Below are 23,599 nucleotides of genomic sequence, written 5' to 3'. Positions count from 1 at the left end.
CAGCCGGATATGACAGTCCCACCGGTGTCCCTTGTGGTCAACACCTGCTTTTGTTAGTTATTCACATCCTAGCCGTTCTGAGGGAGGAGGTGTTCCGTGGGTCTGTTTTGCATTTCCCCGAAAAGTAACGAGGTGGATCACCTTGTCGAAGTAGATGGACCATTTGGATGGCTACTTCTGCCCTGTTCAAGCCGCACGTGCCTCTTTCAAACTACTGGCTCTTTTTCTTAGTGATTTGTGAGATATGCTGGATGTAAAACTCTTCGCTCGTAATGTATATTGCGAATAGTGTCTCCCACTTTGCAGACAAACTCGGGGCATACTGCTGCATTCTCTTAGCTTTGCCGTTTTACGAACAGAAGCTCTTCATTGCCAGGTAAACCAACTGGTCAATCTTAGGTATCTTGGAATCCAAATTTAAAACAACTTGGTCAAGCACAGGGTGTTCTGGTTAGCCGAATGTTCTGGCTAAGTGAGCGTGGTGGTGCAGGGTGGCCGGAAGCCCACCACCCTCTACCCGGGTCTCTAGCCTGGACTCAGGATCCAGCCCTGGAGGTTTGCTGGACACGTCTGTGGTCACTCTCTATGCAGGACATTTCCTCCTGCAGAGGAGGGTCCTGCCCACACAGCCTGCCCCTCGTCCTTTGTGTGGAGCTGGCTGTCTGGACTCCGGCCGGTGTCTGGGTCAGAGACCTGTGCTCGGGAGGAACTGGGAGCGGCCAGGCAGCAGGTGGCTTCCCAAGGGGGTGTTCAGAGCTGGCTCAGGCAGCAGGGGCAGTGGGCAGCTCGGGCTGCAGACACAGGCAGCCCCGCCCCTCTCCGGACCGGGACAGATTAGTGATGCACTGAGCTGACCTCTTTCCTTGGCTCCCTCAGCACATGTGGGTGCAGCCCCTACCGTGTGGGGACCCAGAGGGGAGCGAGCCCCAGGTGGCCTCCAGGAGCCCATTATCTAGTGGGAACACGGGGAGGTACTCAGACAATAACACTATTTAGGGGAGCAATGGGGTGCTGGGACAATGGGGTGCTGAAAATATAATAAAAATAAGGGCATGATAGGATGGGGGCAGGGGAGGCGTTTTATGTGTACCTTATCCTGCTTTTCCAAGGTTTTCTTTTTTTTGGAGAACATCAAGGTACGCGAAAGCCACTGCAACCAGAGGTGAAGGCAAGAAGGAAATTCGTAAAGTCTGTTTAATCATATAGTACCTGAGCAGTCCTTAGATCCTATAATGCAAAATTAGGAAGGACTCTTTTTTTTTCATTTTAATTTTTACTGAAGGACAGTTGGTGTACAATATTATATTAGCTTCAGGTGTACAACCTAGTGATCCGACCATTATATGCGTTATGAGATGCTCACTGCCGTAAGTGTTGTTACCTTCTGTTACCCAGGAAGGACTCTCAAACCCTCAAAGAAATAGACTCCAAACAAGTGAAAGGAGGTCTGTTTTACTCAGCAGGGGGGAAGCCCGGGCCACAGGGCTTACAAGAAAAGGCTGTGGGTTTAAAATTCAGGTCCGGTCCTGGCCCCATTCATCACTTACAAGCTGTGTGATCTTGACAAGTTAACTAACCTCTCTCAGCCTCAGTTTCTTCATCTATACAATGGTGGTGAAAGTCCCTACCTCAAAGAGTTGTTACGAGTTGCAAATAACATATTCATGGTAAGCATTCAGAGACTGGTTATGATTAGTCCACTACTAACAATGATTATTTTTACTCTGAGGAGGATGGAAACCAGAAAGCATTTCGATGCATCAATAAATAATGATGCACAGGGTAAGCAAGACGATGGAACGTTTAATATGTGCTCAAGTCGTTTGACCAAGGACACAGAGAGTAACCACCAGATGGTCTTAGGAAGTTTCCCCTTGGGGCCCCAGTCATCAGACTTCTGACCCGGATAGACCATTGGTGGACCTGGCCTGACATTTTTAATATGTTTGCATTTAATAAATTTGTTCGATATCAGGGCTGTCTATAGTTTGAGATGCCGCTAATTCCCTTCGGGGGAAAGCCTTCCTACCGAAGGTTAATTCTTCCGAGCGCCCTGACGGGATGTCAAGGCCTGGGATGTGTCGAGATCAGCCTGCCAGAGACACCGTTTCTTAGAACGCTTGCCCGTGGCATTTGAGATGCAGGATTCTTAAATCCTCCGAGTTGCTCGGCCAGACCCAGAAATCCAAGTTCTAACAGCTCTGCCAAAACATCAGCATTTTCCCCTCTCCCCGCCTCATTCCATATGTCTGGCCCACTCATCTCGTGGCTTAATAAGTCCAAAGCAAACATTTTCGCCAGGTATTTAAAGCCGGCAGATGGCTTTGCATAGGCAAGTAATATGCTATTCATCGGGTTGTAGTTGATGTATATGTGATGGGAATCTCAATCGCCCTCCCAGGGAGTGCAGGGAGGGGAGGAGGGAGATGTTGCAGAGAGCACGCTGCAGATGAAGTCAGCAGTAGGGAAAGGCTCGTTGCGGCGGCGTGGGCTGTGTGGTGGCCCAGGAAGAGCAGGGGCTTGGAGTCCCATTGGCTCGGATCTGATCCCGGACAAGTCACTTCCCCTGCCCGGGGCTACCGTTTCCCCATTTGTGGGCTGAGGCCTGCCTCGCAGGGCAGCTGTGGGCCGTAGTGGTAAAATGAACAGCGAGGGCCCCCACGGTGCCTAATAGAGTCGGTGTTGGAGAAATCTCATTCCCTCGTCTTTTTCCCACTGAACAATCAGGAAGGGGGGATATTTACCCCCCTGTGAGGAGGGATCTGTACACAGAATAGGCAGACAACGAATGATTGTTATCCTTCCCCAAGGTTTGGATCGAGCTACTTTGGTCCAACACTTTTAGCAGATCAGTCAGCAAACACTATCACCAAAGGTTTATTTTTTTTATTATTTTTTTATTTTTTAATGTTTATTTTATTTATTTTGTGAGAGAGAGAGAGAGAGAGAGAGAGAGAGGATCCCAAGCGGGCTCTGAGCTAACAGCGCAGAGCCCGATGTGGGGCTCGAACTCGCAAACCGTGAGATCATGACCTGAGCCAAAATCAAGAGTCGGAGGCTTAACGGAGGAGTCACCCAGGTGCCCCTGCCACCAGTGGCTTTGAGTGTTGACTCTGTGGCTGACAGCGCCTTCCGGGCTTGGCCGGATCTAGATTCCCCAACCACGTCATTGCGAATGTGTTTCCTGCCTCAGCACCTTTGATGTCACTTTATATTCTCAGGCCGTCTCTTCTTTCCTGCTGGGAAGGACTGCCAGACACTCCGACCTCACATCCTGCATCACAAAGGACCAACTTCGTTCCTATAGTCTCCCCCAAATCCCGGCGTCTTCTAGGCTCTTACCCCACAGCTAAGCGCTGGCGAACGGGAAGTGGTGTTCTGATTGGCTGGGCGGAGTCACATGCCCTTCTCAGAGCTTGCTAGGGGGGGGGTCAAATCTATCAGATACACTTGGACATCTGGGGGATGGGTATTTTTTTTTTTTTTTTTGGCAGGGGAGATGGGGTGCTGCTATCAAAAGAAGGGAGATTGGGGCACCTGGGTGGCTCGGTCGGTTAAGCGTCCGACTTGAGCTCAGGTCATGATCTCGGGGTCCGTGAGTTCGAGCCCCGCGTCGGGCGCTGTGCTGACCGCTCGGAGCCTGGAGCCTGCTTCCGATTCTGTGTCTCCTTCTCTCTCTGCCCCTCCCCCGCTCATGCTCTGTCTCCGTCTCAAAAATAAATAAACATTAAGAAAAAAAATTTTTTTAAAAGAAGGGAGATTAAATGCTGTGCAGACGCATCGCAGAATTTCCCCCTGTAAAACATCCGTCATGGGCACCACTGTTACTGGAGGAATGCAGTGCAATGGCTCAGACTGGGTGTCATATTCCAGGTCTGCCACTTAGCACTTGTGAGACCTTCAGTAAGTCCTTGACCTCTCTATCCTAAGTTTCCTCGACTGTAAGAACAAGAATGGTTATTGACCCTACTTCAGAGTGTCATTGTGAAGGATAAATGAGTTCATACAGTAAAAGTTCTCAGAGCAGTGCCTGGCACAGGTAAGGGCTCATCTTCATAATCCATGTGCATGGCAGCCCCTAGGCTTGTGCAGTGCACAACGAATACAACTGTACTCAGCAGTCCTGCTCAATGAAAATACGGACCATTATTTTCCCCATTTTGTGAATGGGAAAATGAAAGTTCAGAGAGGCTAAGTCACTTGCTGAAGGTCGTAGGCTCATAGATAGAAATTTGGGATTGGACCCCGATTCTGCCTGACCATTGGGTGTGTTCTTAACCACCAGGCAATGCTGTGGTAACGATGAATGTCCCACCTTGTGGTGGATGAGAGGCCATATTGGGAGAACGCACTGCCAGCCCCATCTTTTGGTGAAAAGTGCTCAGAGCAGTGCCTGGCACAGAGTAAGAGTTGGTCATAACCAACGTCCATGACATCCCTTGTCCAGATTCATGCAGTGCTTTGATCTGTCATTTCCTCTTGCCCGGGAGAGCACCAGGCTTCAAGGACATTCGGGGCTCTCCCACAATCCCTGGAGAGTCAGGACCTCACCAGAACAAAGCTAGGAAGCCCTTAGTTCATGCACAAGGTCAGGAAGCACGTTCCCACCTGTAGCTATAGCATAGAGAAGACTCCTAGGTCAAGGGGCCGGGGCAGAAATGACACCCTGCCTGGATGCCCGCCTTTCTGAATTCGAGCAGATTCCAGGGAAGGGTGCTCGATTGAATGACACCGTGTGCAGGAGGAAGAGAAGCTTCCAGTCATGGAAGGCGTTGGGTGCTTTGTTCCATATACCTTCAGTACTGTCGTGTTGGTTTTACGAAAAACTAGATTTGGAGGAGAAAAGAAAACATGAACGTGTACGAAAATCAAGTCCGTTGTCTCATTGGGAGCATGTTGGGGACCCAGCCCCAAGACAGGTCTGGAGAGAGATGATTGTCCCCTGAACCCTCTCCACCCTGCATCTTGGAGGTCTGGCAGGGAACCGACCCAGAGGGCTCGTCCACGCAGAAGATGGTGACGCAGAGCCGAAAGGTGTGAGGTGTCCCCTGCCCCCTGGGATCCTCAGTGCTTACACTGGCTACGAGGACAGGAGAGTGGACCCCCATAACCCTTCCTGAGGGGAGTCCTGGCTGCCCAACTCCCTTCTGCTCTCTGACTGCTCCTCCTGGAGTGCCTCCCGGGAAGGGAGGGCGTTTTCCAAGCAGCGTTGGGCTGTGTCACTCCCCCGAAAGGTCTGATCTCAGCCCCAGCATGACTTGCCACCCGACTTCATAAAAACGTCACTCAAACAGCCCCCATATGGAAATAACGTGCGGTGAGTTATTCTTACGCCGGGTCATCCATAATGGAAAATCAGCCCGAGATGGCCCTGTATTTCTTCCCGCTCCCTAAAGTGTAATAAATTGACATTTTTAAAGCTCGGCATTTAGATGGCTTGTCAGCGGCAGCCCGGAGCCTGCCCGGTGGGGGCCTCGGGCTGGCAGGCGGCTCTGGTTTTGCCCCTCCAGATCCTACTGGCTTGTGTGCCTCTGGTGGGCCCCCTCCCTCCTCCCTCCCTGGTCTGCCAGGAAGCCTGAAGTTCCTCCCTGCGATGGTGGGAGCCGAGGCCCTGCCTCACCCTGGTGGCAGGAACCTGACATTCTTTCTGTCATTCTCCTTGCCTCCAAAACGGGGTTAAAAACACCCATTTCAGGGCACCTGGCTGGCTCAGTCAGTTACGCGTCCAACCCTTGATTTCGGCTCAGGTCATGATCTCACGGTTTGTGGGATCGAGCCCCGTTTCAGGCTCTGCGCTGACAGTGCGGAGCCTGCTTGGGGTTCTCTCTCTCCCTCTCTCTCTCTCTGCCCCTCCCCTGCTTGTGCGTGCATGCACTCTCTCTCAAAATAAATAAATTAAAAAAAAAAAAAAACTTTCTTAGGCCGTTAAAGGGAATGAAAGGGGCAAACAAGAGTGACAACTGCCATTACTATTTTAGGGTTTTCTCGCTGCCAGACACGGTGCTAAGCACTCCCAGGGTCTCACTCACTCACTGCGCAGGACTCCGTAGTGATACGGCTCTGCCCAGTTTACAGGTGAGGAAACTGAGGCACGAGGTCACGTGACCAAGTGAGAGAGGCCGATCCTCCAGACCTGGCTCTATGCCCAAGCTCTGACCCCCACACGTGGTGGGAGCTGGCACTTCGCAAGCGCCCAGAAGTGTTGGTTTCGTTCCTCGTCCCTCGGGGATGAACGTGTTTATCTCCGGGAGGCTCCTCGGTGCCAGGAGGCTCCGGGGATGATGCGTGTTTCCTCGGTCCCACTGACCGCAGGGATTCAACCCCCGAGTTCTGTTCCATTGTCTCTGACTGATCCAGCCCCCGGCCTGGTCCAGGCTGTCATGACACTGCCCGGGGGGTTCCCATTGGAACACCAAGCCACTGGGTCAACCATTCACTCTGCAACCGAGCTTTCTCTTTCTCTTAATCCGCCCTCCCCGCGCGGTCCAGACTTTCCAGAGAGTTCTTTTCATGAGGGGCGGTGGAGCCCAGCAATGAAGAACTTGGACTCTGGAGTCAGATGCACCAGGCTTCTCCGCTGACCGGCTGCGTGACCGCTGGGCAAGGCCTCTCTGCTCTGTGAGCGTCGGTGTCCTCATATATCAGCCAGTCCTAATGGAGTTACCCTGCTCTCAAGAGCTCTTACGGGGCTTTTCTGAAGCAAGACGGAGAAAGCACAGCGCCCTGGAAATGGTTCCCAGACAACGGTAGCAGGTGCAGCTGTTCATGCCAAAACCCATCGGGGCCAAGATGATCCTATCCCAAACCCAGCAGGAGCTAAGAATAACCCCAATAGCCATGCCCGTCTCTGTCCAGGGAGGCTCTGAGGGCCAGGGCACCGTGCTGCCAAAACCCTCAGCCCAGGTCGGGAACTGCTGTCCTTGTCTTTGGAACCACACTGTTCCGTTCCTGACAGTGGCTGTGGCTCGCCTCTTGGCCCCGGGCCACGCAACTTGGCCTGGCAACAGGGCCCTGTGTGATTCCTCCCTCCCTTCCGCTGTTAGTTATCTGACGTCATCTCCCAGGACGGCCTACCAGCTCCTGCCCGCCCAGACCTTTTCTTCTTGGCACATACCACGGTGTGTCCTCATCGGCTGCCCTCCTTCCAGTTGTGTCCGCTAAAGCCCATCCTGCCCACAGCAGCCAGGGGTAGATCATGCCACCCTCCTCCTCCCGCTCCACCAGAGGTTTCCCTACTGACTGAGGTCGGTTCACTAGCTTCACCAATGTGCCCTTTGCCCCATCTGCTACTTCAGCACCCCGTCCCCCTCCTCCCCGTACAGCTGTCCAGCCACACTGGCTCCCTTTCTGTCCCTCAGCACCGCTTCCGCTTTTGTTCTTGTTCCTACCTCAGGACCTTTGCACCAGCTACTTCCTCCACTCAGGGCACTCTTCTTCTTAGATATGTACATGGCTGCATCTTTCAGGTCTTAGCTTAAATGCTTCTCCTTAGTGAGGCCTCTGACTCCTGCGAGAACCAGGGCCTGGCCTTGCTCTGCCACCTCTGTGCCTTGCCCAGAGGCGCCTGGAGCCTCCTGCGGGAAGATAAGACGTCTCACCTCCTCTGTCGATGATGCTCTAACAATGCCTCCACATCACACACCATGCACCTCAGCTGTCCCACCCAGGGAAACGGGCTGTCCCCCACCGAGCCCACTGCAGGAATACATTGTTCTTGGGGTTTTGGAAAATGGGAGTTTTGTGGATGGTGGCTGCCGGCAGTGGGGTGGGGCTAGAACTAGAGGTGCCAGTGTGAGAAAGCTCAGGGCCTCGATTTCCCCACGTGTATAATGGGATAATAGCCGTGCACACCTCACAGATGAGGATTACGAGGGAAAATGAGAGTAGTACCTTTCCCGGAGCACTTGACCGGAGATGTGCGAATCATTGGTGACCTCCATTGTCCCCGCCTTCCGTTGCCATTAGCATCATTCTAACATCTGGGCTGAGCTCCGGATATCCTGAGGAAGATATTCTCTGCCCAGTTGGGAAGGAGATAAAAATGATCCCGGACGGGCTCTTGGCCAGTTGTCCTGGGGTGGCCTCCACCTTGGCTCAGCTGTTTTCCTTTTACAGATCAATGGGGCCCCTTCACTTACTCAGTGGCCTCAGGGATCAGAGATTGTATGCATGTCATTTCATGAGGACTCCAGCTTGCTTTTTTGTTCTGTCTTGTGAGCACGCACCTTAATATTATTAACTGTTTTGGAGGGACTGTGGCTTGGCAGTGAGAAAATCTGTGAGTCTGGACAATATCGAGTGGCGTCTTCACTCCTTGCAGCTGTGTGACCTCAGGCAAGGCACTGTCCCTCTCTGAGCCCTGAGTGTTTTCCTCGGGCGATCTCTAAGGGTGTTTTCTGCTCAGAGATTCTAGGGTTCGGAAATCAAGGGGAAACTGACAGGTGCAGAATGGACTTAGGGTTTGTGCCCGGATGTGGTTTTCTCCAACAGGGAAAGTCTGTCTTCTGGGGCCATGGAAGATAGTTGTACCTATTTTGATGGCCCCACTTTGCTAAAATAAGAGGCCTACTGTGTGCCGGTGGGTGAACATCAGATGAGACAGAAAAGGGTGAGAAAGAGAAACTTTGTTTAGGTCAGTGGCTCTTAACCTTCAAGAACCCAGGAAAAATGCTTACATGGCAAATATGTTGCATACCATTTAGAGGGGGTTTACAATTCTGAAACCTGGTTAAGAAACATCTACTTGGCAAGTTCCCACTGACTTTTGAGCACCTCCTCCAGAAGGCCTTCCCCGGTTTCATCCTGTGTTCCCAGTGTCTCCATGGCTTTCTTCCTGTGCTCCTCAGGGAGGCTGTCCCTGCCTGTCTTCCCCACAGCGGGTGGGAAGGGCCCAGGCTGACTGCTCTCTGCCTGCACTAAGTGGGTGTCAGCAAATATTTGTTGAGCAGAGCTGGGGACCAGCTACTGGCACTGAAGCGGGCTAGCCTGATTTCATGGGACAGTGCCCGTTCAATTTTGAGTATCTCAGAGCCTGGCCATCTCAGATGCAAACACGTTCTCCTCCCCTCATTGTGGGTTGATGAATAGCTGTGAAGACAGACGGGAGGAGAAGATCATCTGTAAATTATTCCGCCACTTGGGAGGGGCTGGGCTGGGCTGGAGGGGAAGGACATTCAAGGAGGTGGCATCATGAGGCTTTTCCCTTCTCTTCCCTCCCATTCTCTTCCCTTCCCTTCCCTTCCCTTCCCTCCCCTCCCCTCCCCTCCTCTCCTGACCCCTCCCCTCCCCTCCCCTCCCCTCCCCTCCCTTGTCCTCCGTTCCCTTCCCTTCCCCTCCCCTCCCCTTCCCTTCTCATTCCCCTGCCTGGTGCAGCTGGAGCAGAGTGAAGCCAAGTGTGAGGATGCTTTGAAGACCCAGAAGGCGCTGACTGCGGACCTGGAGAGTATGCACAGCGAGCTGGAGAACATGACCCGGAATAAGAGCCTGGTACCTGTGTCTTCCTAGAGTTGCGGGGACCTGGGGCCAGCATAGGGCTCTGGGAACTAGCATGGGACCACTGTGTACTCAGCACTACCAGAGGGGCTGAGGGCACTTACTGAAGACTTGCCGGGTCAACACTCTGAGAGAGCAGGCATCCTATTATGAGCTGAGCACTATAAAGCTATAAGGGCATATGTGAGGATCAACTATGTGTTCATCTCCCCAAAGGTAGTCAAGGAAACTTGTTGTAGACCGACTGTGTGCTCAGCACTGTGGGGATGCATTCATTGTGAGCCTACTGTTTGCTCAGTACCCTGGCTGGGAACAAAACTGTCTGTGGTGTGCCCATAGTGTGCTCACCACGTGAGTGGTCCCAGGCCCCTGTTGTAGCCCTACTGTGTGCTCACCATCATAACAGGGGACTTGGGCATTACATTTGGGTTACTGCATATTCATTCTTACACGTGGAGACAAGGGCATCCCTCATGGGCCCTCTTAGGCTCACTCCTCTAAGGTACCCAGCCATCTATTAGGAACCTACTATGTGCTCACCACTGAATGGGGGAAATGAACATATATTATGAATCTAATATATGGGTGAAAAATGGGTGTGCATTTCTAAGTGCCCTGTCTGGGTGTACAAGGTTGACTTAAATTTTTACTCCGCATCTAAAATCCCGAAGTTTAGGTATAGCCACAGATTCATAGGCAAAAGCTTGTCTCCAGATCCCTGTTGGACCCTTTAAGGGGAACTTACCACAAACATTCACACACACACACACACACACACACACAAATGTACACACTTACCTACAAAATCGCCAGACACGCACACAAAATAAATGCCCTCATAGGTAAAATATGCGTCTAATTTTATCCATCTGCCCAATTATCTATTTACAGAGCACCTGCTGTATGCAGGCCGAGTGCTGGGGATGTCTCTGTGAACAGAACAAAGTCCCGGTTCTCGCGGAGATTACAGGGGTTTGCACTCACACTGTGTCCCAGGCGCATTTAAAATGGACATAACATGTAATCCCGTGTGGGCTTACATGGACACACGTCCATCCACATAGACACACGCTGCCCTGTTACACATGCACATGCATGCACACACACCCAGAGCTGTCACTGACACCCCCACGGCCAGCCTCTCAGGTGGACGGTCACTCCTCTGATGCACGCACAGGCGAGCCCCCGCACTTTGCTCCTCGTCAGGCCCCTGCTGTCGCCTTCCCACCCACCCTTCTACCTCCACCCCACCACTGTCCTGCCTCCCGCCAGGTGGATGAGCAGCTATGCCGGCTGCAGTTTGAGAGGGCTGACCTGCTGAAGCGCCTCGATGAGGACCAGGACGACCTGAACGACCTCATGCAGAAGCACAAGGACCTCATTGCTCAGGTAGCGACGGAAAGTGGAAGGAGGCTTGGTGGCCTTGGGCCGGGGAGGCGGGAGATATTGCCAGGGGGATGTGGTTGGGCCCCTTCTCTCTGGTCTGAGGACTTTGGAGGGGTAAATGCCACAAGGATAAATAGGGATTGTGAAGTTTTGTGGGGTCCTGATAGAGGAGGATGTCACCCTCAGATGGGCATGCATTATTGGAAGACATCTCCACCAAGAAAAGTTTTGATTTATTTATACACCTATCTACACATTCACCCACCCGCATGCCCTTTTTATATATCCATCAAAATATTCATCCATCCACCATTCTTCTGCTCATTGGTCCACTCATCCACTTATCCCCAATTTTTATCCACCCATCTACCATCCACCCACCTATTTACCCATCCATCCAGCTACTCACCTATCCATCCCTCCATCCCTCCCTCCATCCATCCATCCATCCACCCACCCATCCATCCATCAATCCATCCATCATCCACCCATCCATCCAGCCACTCATCCATCCATGCATCCATCCATCCAGCCAGCCAGCCATCAATCCATCCATCCATCCATCCATCCACCCACCCACCCACCCATTTACCCACTCATTGATGCCTCCATCCACCCATCCATCCAGCCACTCACCTATCCATCCCTCCATCCATCCATCTATCCATTCATCCATCCACCCATCCATCCACCCATCCATCCAGCCACTCACTTACCATCCCTCCATCCGTCCATCCATCCATCCATCATCCACCCATCCACCCGTCCATCCATCCATCCAATCCATCCATCCATCTCTCCACCCACTTACCCATTCATCACCCATCCACCTATCCTCATTTTATCCACCCATCTACCCATCCACCCATCTACCCGCCCATCTGTCCACGCACCCACCCAGCCACTCACCTGTCCTTCTATCCATCCATCCATCCCTCCCTCCACCCACTTACCCATTCATCACCCATCTACCTATCCATTCACCCTTCCATCTATTCATCTACCACTCCATACATCTATTGAGATATCCGTTCATTTATCTAATATTTACTGTGCCCCCCATCATGTGTTAGGTACCATGTCAAATGCCAAGGATGCCACGTTGGGCAAAAGCATATCCCATTCCTGCGTGCATGTGGCTCCCAGTTTCATGAGCTGGGCAGACCTTCTCACATAATCACCCAGAACAGAGGGAATGTTTGCAAACTGAGCTGACAGTCCAGAAAGGAAATGAACATGGTTCTGGGACTCCTGACTGAGGTTAGAGGTCAAGGAAGCCTTCCCTGAGGAGGTGGCCCTCAGATGGAGATCCAAATGAGGAACAGGAGTCAGTGAGGTTGAATGGCATAGTGAGGGGTGTGGGAAATGTTCCAGGCAGAAGGAACAGCACATGCAAAGGGCTGGGATGGTGCATTTGAGAGCCTGGCAGGAGGCCAGCGAGGGGAGTGTGGTGCAAGATGAGTTTGGCAAGGCCAGCAGAGCAGGGGCTTGGGGGCCGAGATGAGTTTGGATTTTACTCTCTGTGTGATGGGAATCATTGGCAAGTTTTTTCAGGGGCACGAGCAGGAGAGAGAGGATCAGCCAGGATGCCACGCCTGGACGTACTTGTCTTGTCCTACGCTGGATCCCAGAGTCTAGAAAGAGTGCCTGGTGTGGAATAGGGCACCCAGTAAACAGCTGGTGAATGAATGAAGACTGTGGCTGGCTTGTACTGGGGAGGCAGAGTGGACATGGGCGAGGGATGGACCCAGGAGGCAATCAGGAGGCATAGTGGCAGGCTGGGGCACGGCAGAGGCTTGGGGGTGGAGCTGACAGATGAGTGAGGGCATGCCTGGCAGATTTCTGATCTGCATAACGGGGAAGATAGCCCCTCCAGGAGTAATGAGCATTATCCCCACATTGTACCCCAGAGGGGACCCGTGGTACAGTGCCTACCAGGCTTCAGGTGCATCCTACCAAGATGGGATCCGTGGGAATTTCTGCTAAACAAGGAATAACGGTAACAAAAATAACCACTGATATATTTCATCAACATTAAAACAGCCATCACCAAAATAGCCTATGCCATCTTCTACCTTTGTGAATCACACCTATTTGGGGTCAGAAGGGAAATTTCTTCATTTGATCAGTTACAAAAGCAGTGTACTCCTATGCGCATTATAAATAATTTACAAAATACATAACATGCAGGAAATAGAAAGTGAGGGGTCTGCCTTCCCCCTGGAATCCCTCTCTTTGGAGATAATCATGCTTAACAGTTTGGTTCTACTTTTTTTTTTTAAAGGATCTTTATAGTCTCCACCGCATTTAATCTCTGAACAAACCCTACATGGAGGAGCTAAGCAGAGACTATCAGCCCATTTTATAGATGGGGATACTGAGGTGCAGAGAGGGCAAGGCCAAGTCTAGAATCCCAGTCACTTGACATGCAAGAGTTCTCTTCCCTCAGTATCTGGCCCTACCGCTGTGGCCAGCCCATTTCTATCTGGGCTCTCAAGGGTATAGAACAGCATGCCGGCAGTTGACCAAAGCCATCAGCTTATATAACGGGAGTGACTCAGCGGACATTGAGACGAACAATGTCGGAAGGATGTGAGCAGTAACTTTCTGGAACGAGCCATTGTGTCACAGGTTCTGAGAGTCTTAGACATCTGGGGGTGGGGAGAAGGGATTTCCAGCAGTAGTTTCCCCGCAAAGCCTCAAGGTGCCTTTTTTTTTTTTTTTTGTCTCACCAGTCTGCTACTGACATTGGGCAGATCCAAGACCTACAGCTGCAGCTGGAGGAAGCCAAGAAGGAGAAACAGAAACTTCAAGAACAAGTATGTGCTCAGAGCCGCCACAGTGCGGAGACAAAAGGAAGGGTTCCCTCTGGGACCTCCCAGTTTGGATCCCAGAAACTGTCACTCACTCATTCATTCATCCATTCACTCAACTTCAGTTGTGCACCAAAGGAGTTGAAAACGATCCCAGCAGACACACACACACACACACACACACACACACATGCTGACTTTTGCTCATGCCAGTGTGGCATCCAAAGACGCCCTGTGCAGTGAAACTCATCAGCCATTCAGTTTAAGAGTTTCCCCCTCTGAGAAATGGTTCCAAGGGGAAAGGGATGGTCTGTGCAAGACAGGACCATTGTCCTTTGTGAAATCTTCCTTTGAAGCCATATTTCCTCCAAACGCCCCTGAATTTCACTCATTAGCTAGGGCTGCTATCATCCATGGGATTCTCAAAGCGCTTCTAAGGTCTGTCGCCTGTGCCTGCTTAGAGTTTCTGTCGAAATGACAGAACCTCAAGCAAATGTCCATGGGGATGAGTAATACCAAATACCACAAAAATAATAGCAGCAGTAGGCATCTGTTGGGTATTAATCATATACCAGGCGCTAATCGCCTTCAATCCTCAGACAAAAAAAAGGAAAGAAAGAAAGGAAAAAAAGAAAAAGAAAAAGAAAAAGAAAAAGAAAAAGAAAAAGAAAGAAAGAATGAGCTCATGGAAGGGACCCGGCCTGCCCAGATGCATCCGGCTGGAGAGTGGCAGAGCCTGGCTTTGAAGTCTGGTATATATGCTTGGCTCCCAAGCCCACTTTTGGTTGCATCCTTGGGTGCCGAAGCTCGCGGCTCACACGCTGGCTTTGCCCCCTTAGCAGAGCAGGGAAAGGAGGTAAGCAAAGCACTGACTGAGTCTTGTGTTGGACATGGAAGACACGGGAAACATCACCTCCAGCATCTGAGACGCAGGGGCAGGGTTTGGCATGAGGGGATCGGCAGTTGGCACTTGTGTCTTTAACATGTATCACCAGAGCCAGGAAGGAGGCCATGGCAATGGGCCTGGGGCTGAGTCCTGCATATGTCTCCATTCTGGGACTCAGGGCCAGCAGGTGGCCAATGGATCTTTTGGGCTCGTTCCCAGCTGCAGGTGGCCCAGATGCGCATCGAGTACCTGGAACAGTCCACCGTGGATCGAGCCATTGTCAGCAGGCAGGAGGCAGTCATCTGTGACCTGGAGAACAAGACGGAGTTCCAGAAAGTGCAGATTAAGAGATTTGAGGTATGCGTGGACATGTAAACATTGCTCGTGCCTAGAGCCGTGGGGCTTTCGTGTAAGCTCCGTCCGTCCTCTGACCGTCCCTCCATCCACGCATGCCTTTCTCTGGATACACATTCCTCACCCGTCTCTCATCTGTGTTGCTTCCCCCATTCCCTCCTTTCTGCCTTCCTTCAACCACACGGTCCCACAGATAACTATCCATCCAGCCTACCCACCTCTATGTATCTCCATCCACGTCCATATGCCATCATTCCATCCATCACCCTCCTTATGTCTTTTCTTCCTTCCTTTCTCCATGCTTTCTTCTCTCCCTCTGTTCTTTCCCTTTCTTCAGACCTTGACCCCTCTGTCCGTGTTTTTATCCATCGGTCCCGTTCTGCCTGTCCCCATCTGACCACTCATGCACTTATGCACCCGACACTCACTTTGAGCAGAAATTTATTTTGCACCTAGCGTGTACCAGGCTCTGTTTTAGGCACATGAAAGACAGATGTACAAAGCAGATTCTGCTTTTCAGAAACATGGGAGTTTTGTAGGAGATGTGAGTAAAATAGGTACATAAATACCCATAATATGGACAGAGGGCTGTGAGGTTTGGGGGGCAAGGAGGTCTTTTTAAGCTGAGGAATCAGGGAGGCCTCCAGGAGGAGGTGACATTGATGCTGGATCTTGAGCAGGGCAGGTAAGACGTGGATGGGCTGGGGTGAGATTCAGTGACAACATTCACATTTAGCTCTGCAGGCCAGAGACATGGACGTCACCACTGTCAAAGTTGTTTGTCATTAGCCACTCCCCTGATGTTCACCGCAGCCCTGTAGGGAAGGTAGGATAGGCCTCACCGAATGAACTACAAGGTGTCGGCAGAGAGGTCGAGGGACCTGTTCAAGATAAAGCCGTTTAGTGTCAGTGACAGGAGTAGATGGACCGGGGATCATCACTCTCCCCTGGTCCCAGGCTGTAATTTCTCCGCAGTCAGCTGGCTTAGCCACTGGACGATGGTCCATCTAGAAATGCGAGGCTGAGGCTGCGTTCCTCACTTTGAGCCATTCTTCCAATCCCCCGTTGGGCACTTTGTCTCTAAGAAGGCTGTGTGCGATATATGAAGAATGGAGAAAGATCCTTCTTTGCCTTGACCCTCAGAGCTTCTCGGAGCTGCTCAAGGGATCCCTCGAGGCATAATTGTCTCTGCAGATCACCATGGAACTTTGATCTACTACACTTTAAGTTTATATAATGTCAGGCTATATCCGTTTGCTTGAATCTAGCATAGTCAAGCGATAGCAGAAAATAAAATAAAACTATGATTTTAAAAAACCCTTTATGTGGCAGATTCCATATCCAAATTCCCTTTCCCCTCTGCTGTTACGACTTGAATTTAGTAGAATTCCAGGCCTCAGGGACATCTTTTGAGAACTATTCTTCTTCCTTTTAACACCCTCCCCCCCCCTTTGAATTGTTACCAAACTCCATTTGAAAGGCGAAGGGCAATTGAATTGTAACGCTTTTCTTCTAAACCATGATTCAGTCTCAGATCTGGAGAGGGGCTCAGCGTCTTGCTCAAGGACCTGAAATATTCATGTGGGCTCCCTTTTAGGTCAACACTAGAGTATTTGCCCATCAGAATCGATTGGCTGCAGGCATGTTGGCCAACTAATGAATTCTGCAAAACAGCACTTGGGTTTGTTTTCTGTAGCACTGGTGATGCCCACAGCTCTCTTCTCTCTATTTTTTCATTGTGTCCTCTTGGCTTTTCCCCCTGGAAAGGGAAAAAATGCCATAAAACATTAGAGCTGAGGCTCAAAGGACCTTATCTGACCAAAACCTCCTCAGTTTACAAATTGGGAGACCAAAATCCATACTGGGGAAGGGGTTTTGATTTCCCAGCGTAGTGTTCTCCCCACTGCACGTCTTTGTAAAATGATGGGGGCTGCTGTAAATAGTAATAATTCCCAACTTTTGGGGCACCTGGGTGGCTCAGTCGGTTGAGCTTCCCACTTCGGCTCAGGTCATGATCTCGCGGTCCGTGAGTTCGAGCCCCGTGTCGGGCTCTGTGCTGACAGCTCAGAGCCTGGAACCCGCTTTGGATTCTGTGTCTCCCTCTCTTTCCGCCCCTCCCCCACTCACACTCTGTCTCTCTCTCCTTCAAAAATAAACATTAAAAAATTTTTTAAATAATCCTCAAGTCTTATCTAGAATGTTCTATGTGCCAGGCACTGAACTAAGCCTTCTGCAGAACTTAAACGTTTTCAAGTCTGACGTGATCCCTAGGACATAAATACTGTCATCATCTCTATCTCTCAGAGAGGTTAAATAACCTGCCTAAGGTCACACAGCCAGGAAGAGGCAGTTGGGGGATTGAACCTAGGGCATATTCAAAGCCAGGGTGCTCAGCTGTATGCTAGGCTGCCTCTCTGAATAGCAATTATCATTTGCTAGGTTTTTTTTTAGTTTATTTATTTATTTTGAGAGAGAGAGAGAGCACAAGCAGGAGAGGGAGAAAGAGAATCCCATGACCCGAGCCGAAAATCAAGAGTCAGTCACTCAACCAGCTGAGCCACCCAGGCGCCCCTCGTTTGCTAGGTTTTTAAAATAAATTCTTTGTTTCGGTATCAGAACTCGGGATTGTCGTCCTGATTACCTTATACAAGGGCAGGGAGACTCAGCAAAGGATTTCTCTTGCCGGAGCCCCCTGTCTCGGGCGCCTGGCCTCTAACTCCACGGTGCATGTGTGCTCTCCACACCACCTGCCTCCAGGTCCTGGTGATCCGGCTTCGGGACAGCCTGATCAAGATGGGCGAGGAGCTCACGCAGGCGGCCAAGTCTGAGTCCCAGCAGCGGGAGAGCAGCCAGTATTACCAGCGGCGCCTGGAGGAGCTGAAGGCGGACATGGAAGAGCTGGTGCGGCGGGAAGCGGAGGCCAGCCGCAGGTGCATGGAGCTGGTGAGTGCCCAACGCTGGCTCTCCTGCGATGGAAGGTTTCGGGCGCAGGCAGGCGTGCCCGCTGCCTGCTGAATCGGAGCCCCCTGGGGCAGGTCTGGGCCTTTGGGAAGCAGGGAGACACGGGAAGGGGCCGGGCGGAGGATCCACACTGCTATTGGCTGCAGAGCCTGAGGAAGGCCCCAAGTGGGCCAATGGCATTCACTGCTGCTGGATGGGCCGCCCAGCACGTGTACACGTCAGATTCCAGCCTTTCTTTTCCTGCCTCGTGCGTTCCACTCCAAAGGCAGGAAAGCCTCGTGGGAAGAGGAAGGAATCAACATTGACTAAATGCCCAGCTTGCATCGCGTCTTAACACCCATATCGTAAAATCCTCATAACAGCCCTGTGAAGTCAGAATTATTATCCCCATTTTACAGATGAGGAAACTGAGGCTCCAAAGGGGTGAGATAACTAGTCTAATGTCACATCTAAGAACTGTCAGAGCTGTTTCTGGGCTAATAACAGCAACAGCAAAGATAAAAGTACTTCCAGGTAGGTACTATTCTTATCTCCACTTAGCAGCTGGGGAAACTGAGGCAAGGGGACAGCAGCACGCCAAATGGAGGCTCAGAGTGGTACATACACTTACCTAAGGCTACACACACGCTAGTAAGAATTCGAACCCAGGCTTGTCCAACTCTGTAGTCTGTGTTCTTATTGACTAAACCGTGCTCTGCTCCCTGGTGTGATTTAAAAATTTGTCTCCTATCCTGACAAAAAAAAAAAAAAAAAAAAAGGAAGAAAGTAAAATAATAAAAAAAATAAAAATAAATAAAATGTAGAGTTTGGCATTTTACTAAATTTCATAGGGAGATAAAAGGGGAAAAAAGGTGAGAATTTGTTTCTTGCCCCATGGGAAGGTTTCTCCCTTCATGCACTGTATTTTTCTAAGAATGGTTCCCTGCATGGATCACAGAGCATCTCAGAGAGCTGGCTTCTCCTTTTCCCCACGAGGTCTGATGTCCCTAGAACTCCAGGTTTCTGCTTCTGTGACCCGGGAGACATCTGGCACCCCCTTTGCCTGCCACCATAGAGCCTTCACTGAGACAACCCACCACCTGCCAAGGCTTGGCCAGAAGGTCCCTAAATCACGGTCTTTATCTCTTCCCGCCCCGTCCATTCTGGTTTTGTGACAGGTCTCGCCCACTTGTCCGCCTGCAGCGAGTATATTTCTCGGGCCACTGCCTGCCACGGCTGGTGTCACTCTCATAAGCTTTGCCCTTGACAAGCCATCAGGCAGGCTGTTGTGTGGGGGGAGGTGAGGCTCCGCACAGAGACCCAGGTTCCCAGACAAACCCCAAGCCCCATAACTGGCAGTTTCCCCGCCTCCCATGGCCAGGGAGAGAGAAAGGCTCTTTCCTCCAGTTGACAGAATGACTTCCTCATTCACCAGCCCTGTTTCTCATGCAGCTGAGTTCCCCACCTGCCATGTCTGGCTGGAAGCGAGAGAACATCCCAGCCCATCTTCTCTGATGTCTTCTTTAACCGGCCAGACCCCCAGGCGTGCCAGCCAGATCAGATAGTGGCTGTCTTCCCCTTCTCTCTGCTCTCCTGTTCTCCCTCTCACTCCTTTCCCTCCTTCTCTTCTCACTTTCCTGTCTCTATCCCCATTTCCAGGGACAAGATAGAGACAGGAAAGTGAGAAGAGAAGGAGGGAAAGGAGTGAGAGGGAGAACAGGAGACACAGAGAGAGTGAGAGCAGGGAAGGGGCAGGGACAGAGGGAGACACAGAATCCGAAGCAGGCTCCAGGCTCTGCGCTAACATGCTGACAGCAATGAGCCTGATGTGGGGCTCGAGCCCACGAACCGTGAGATCATGACCTGAGCCCAATTTGGATGCTTAACCAGCTGAACCACCCAGGCACCCCAGCTTAAGATCTTTAAAGGCCCTGAAATGCTGAAAAGATTATAGTGCACTCCCCACCCCACCCCCAATATAGGAACCAAAATAAAAACAAACAAACAAAAAACTGTAAAACACAAAGCTTGTGTGTTTGCCAAAATGAGACCTGTATGGTTCTCCGCTTTCCGATTGCAAGATGCTACATAAATTTACCAAGACTGAATTCTGCTCTTTGTTTTGGTGTGTCTGTGGTTGGGCAGTGTATTTTCTGGGGCTGCCTTAGCAAAGTACCAAAAACTCAGTGGCTTCAAACAACAGGAGTTTATTCTAGCACCATCCCGAAAGTCAAAGGCCTGAAATGAAAGTATTAGGAGCACCAACACTCCCACTGAAGGTTGTGGAGGAGAATTCTTCTCTGTCCTTCCAAATTCTCGTGGCTCCAGGCATTCCTGGGCTTGTGGCCACATCTCTCCAGTATTTGCCTTCTTCGTGGATGTGTGTCTCAAATATTCTTCTGCCTTTTTTCTTCTAAGGACACCTGCAATTGGCTTTAGGGCTCATCCCTAAATCTAGGTGGATTTTATCTTGAGATCCTTACCTTAATTATATCTACGAAGAGACTTTTTCCAAATAAGGTCACATTGCCGGGTTCTAGGAGGCTTTCCGGGTTTCGGGGGCCACCCTTCAACCCACCCCGGGAAAGGAGGGCGTGTTCCTGCTTAGCCGGTGTGTTCTTACCATGACCCCGCACAGCTTGTTTCTTTCGTGACTTTGTGGATTAGCAAGGCTCAAAGGACAGTGTCAGGCTGGCAGACGCTTCCTAACAGTGGACGTCCCAAACTCACTAACTTACTTGCCTTCAAATACGCTCCCTGCCTGTGGGCCCTGGGATATTTCCACTGGGCGAGGAGAGGATGTCGTAATTTCTTGTTACCATTTATTCACCAACATCTGTCTATCCAGCACCAACTGTGGGCGTGGCACCAACTGTGGGCGTGGCACCAACTGTGGGCGTGGCACCAACTGTGGGCGTGGCACGGGGGGTGGGCATCGGTGGGGAGCCGGGAGAATCGGAAAGCCTCTGCTTTGTAGACGCTCACAGTGCCGACCAAATGCATCTCGGGGGGTGGGGGGGAGGGCGCCCTGATGCTAAGCACCCCAATCCCTCCGGCCCGCCGCATCAGTGTGGTGTCCTGGTGCGTCCCCAGGCTTCTTGGCTGTGACCTCACCTCTCCAGGTTCATGCGCGTGCCTTCCTCCGTCCCCTCCCTGTGAGACGAGGGGACGGCTGCTCCACGTCATGTGTTGCCTAACCAACTTCACCAAAAGTTTGCAAGGCAGTCACGGTTCCGGTTCTTTCCTTCATGCAAGAGGTACGCTTAGTTTTTCGCATGGGCTGTAGGGAACAAGGCACACTTTTGCCCGTAAGGAGCTCACACGGACTAGAGAGAGATCGCAAAGGCCGTTATTCATGTATTTCATGTATCCCTCTGTGATGGGCCCTCAGAGCTTTTACAGGCAAAGCAAGGTGTCTGTGCACTGGGGTTTGGGGGGATTCTTAGAAGGCCAGCTGACACCATGGCCACTGTCACTGCCAGCCATTTCTTTGAGTAAAGCATTGCTCCTTTCGCTTTCCATGTTTTAAGTTCAAATCTCCCTGGGAGAGATAGAATGAATTTTCTTTTTTATTTTTTTAACTTTTTGAAAAAAATTGTTAATGTTTATTTTTATTTTTGAGAGAGAGAGAGAGAGAGAGAGCGGGGGAGGGGCAGAGAGAGAGGGAGACACGGAGTCTGAAACAGGCTCCAGGCTCCGAGCTATCAGCGCAGAGCCCGATGGGGGGGGGGGGGGCTCAAACTCACGAACCATGAGATCGTGACCTGAGCTGAAGTCAGACACTCAATCGACTGAGCCACCCAGGCGCCCCTAGGATGAATTTTTCTAACTCCCCAGACCAAGCATGCGTGCATTCATTCATTCACTGGACATTCTGTGCTTAGACCCTTTGCAGACATGGTTTTTTTTCATGTACATGTCAAGTCCAGCAGGTGGAGAGGTGGAGGGGCACACATGTGCGGGGCTTTGTCCAGGGCTGCAGAGTTGGGAGTGACAGAGGTAGGATGGGTGTGCCCGTGTGTCCAGCTCTAAAGCTGTCACCATGACACAACCCTGCCCTTTCAGCCCAATCTTGCTGAAAAATCCTGCTCTGCTGGGGGACACCCCCCAAAAGATCCCACCTTCTGGGCCCTGGGGAGAAGTGGGAAGGATGTTGATGGATCTCCCGTTCGTGTTCCCTTCCGCCTGTCCCAGCCTGCTCCATTTGTCACTGTTGGTGTTGGTTTAAAGGGCTGTGAGTTGTTTCGCGTGAATGATTTACACCCCTGGCTGGCACACCGGCACGTCCAGATCAGGATCAATTACCCCGCCAATGGAACTTCTCTTCCCGGAAAAAAGAAAAATGAGGTTTTGCCATTAATTTTAGTAAATGTACTATTCCTGGCGACTCCAGGAGCCATTATGGAGAAAAAGAATATTCTGGCTCCAAATCATTCAAGTCCCTTTGTCATGGGAGCGATGAGACAGCTCATCCGAGGATTTATGTCCTGCTGTTTTTCAATAGTTACAGAGCCCAGGGGAAACCACCTCAGCCCCAGGACAGGGTTACCAAGGGAGGTCAAGGGCAGCTGGAAAGGCTCCTGGTGACAGGGAGCCCTGCTCTCTGCCTGCTTTGCAGCACGTGCTTCTGTTTTGGAGGCCGCACCTGTTGGGCTTACCCCCTAGCACCTTGGCCTGACTCCTACCCTGAACTTTCCCCTGAGTCAACGGTCTTTTTCAAAAGTTCCCTAGGTCTGGAAAAACATAGGTTGGACTTCTGCTTGCTTTCCCCAGTGACCCACGCTAGAAATCCCAGTGGCCTGTCTCTCTGGCTCACACAGTTTGGCGGCCAGGCCTGCTGTTTTAATTTACTTGGCTATTTACAAAAACATCCATCCCTTCCAGTCCTGTCCTTGCTCCCTCTGTCTTTATTTAAGCCTCATTCCCTCTGGTCTGGGGCTCCACAGTTACCTTCCAACTTGGCTCCCCACTTTCCCTCCACCCTCACTCATCCCTGCGGAAGATCTTTCCAGAAGGAACACGTCTTACTGGGTTACTCTTCTTGCTGAGAAATCTTCCACGGCTCTCCCCTGGCTTCAGGACCAAATCCCAGCTCCTTCCCAGAGCCTCTGTAGATCCTTCTGCCTTTGGTCATCTGCCTCTTAGCACCTCGAGCGTTCTACTCCGGCATGAAAGGACCCAACGTCGTGTTGTTTCTTGACCTGAGTGCCAGCCACAAAATCCCTTCCTCCCAGCCTGAACCTGCTCTCCTCTACAGCTGCCCTCGCTCTTCTTCAGCTCCTACCTGTCGGCCACCTGCATAGGGCAGACACATTGCCTCTCTCTCTCTTTCTCATTCCCTCAAAAATTGCTTTAACTCGTGTGAATGAGTATTAGCTTCTTAGAGCTTCTGTAACGAATTACCCAAAACCCGTTGTCTCAAAATAGTGGAAATTTATGATCTCACCATTCTGGAGGCCAGAGTCTAAAATCAAGGTGTTGGCAGGGTCGCAGTCCCACTGAAGGCGTTAGGGGAGAATCCTTTCTTCCTCTTACAATTTCTGGCAGCTCTGGGTGTTCTTTGGCCGTGGCAACATGACATTAACCTCTGCCTCTGTGTTCACATGACCTTCTTCTCCTCTCTCCCTCCATGTCCTCTCCTCTTCTTATAAGAACACTAGTCCGTTGGGGGGCACCTGGGTGGCTCGATCAGTTAAGCAGCCAACACTTGATTTCAGCTCAGGTCATG

At 51.2% G+C, this 23,599-nt stretch overlaps 1 protein-coding gene across 2 annotated transcripts in view; it reads left to right on the top strand.

The window, feature by feature from the left end:
* Nucleotides 1-23,599, top strand: part of MYO18B (myosin XVIIIB) — a 258,283-nt gene that overhangs the window by 168,970 nt on the left and 65,714 nt on the right. For both annotated transcript variants that reach the window (XM_043558069.1, XM_043558070.1), the window contains exons 35-39: nt 9,373-9,486; nt 10,765-10,881; nt 13,614-13,697; nt 14,797-14,934; nt 17,689-17,874. In XM_043558069.1, coding sequence (XP_043414004.1) covers nt 9,373-9,486; nt 10,765-10,881; nt 13,614-13,697; nt 14,797-14,934; nt 17,689-17,874 — 639 coding nt within the window. The remainder of the gene's footprint in view (nt 1-9,372; nt 9,487-10,764; nt 10,882-13,613; nt 13,698-14,796; nt 14,935-17,688; nt 17,875-23,599) is intronic.

The sequence above is a fragment of the Prionailurus bengalensis genome, chromosome D3 (assembly GCF_016509475.1).
Source record: "Prionailurus bengalensis isolate Pbe53 chromosome D3, Fcat_Pben_1.1_paternal_pri, whole genome shotgun sequence".
NCBI classification, from domain to species: domain Eukaryota; kingdom Metazoa; phylum Chordata; class Mammalia; order Carnivora; family Felidae; genus Prionailurus; species Prionailurus bengalensis.
Note: the sequence above shows the minus strand (reverse complement) of the source record. Positions and strands in the feature narration are given on the sequence as shown.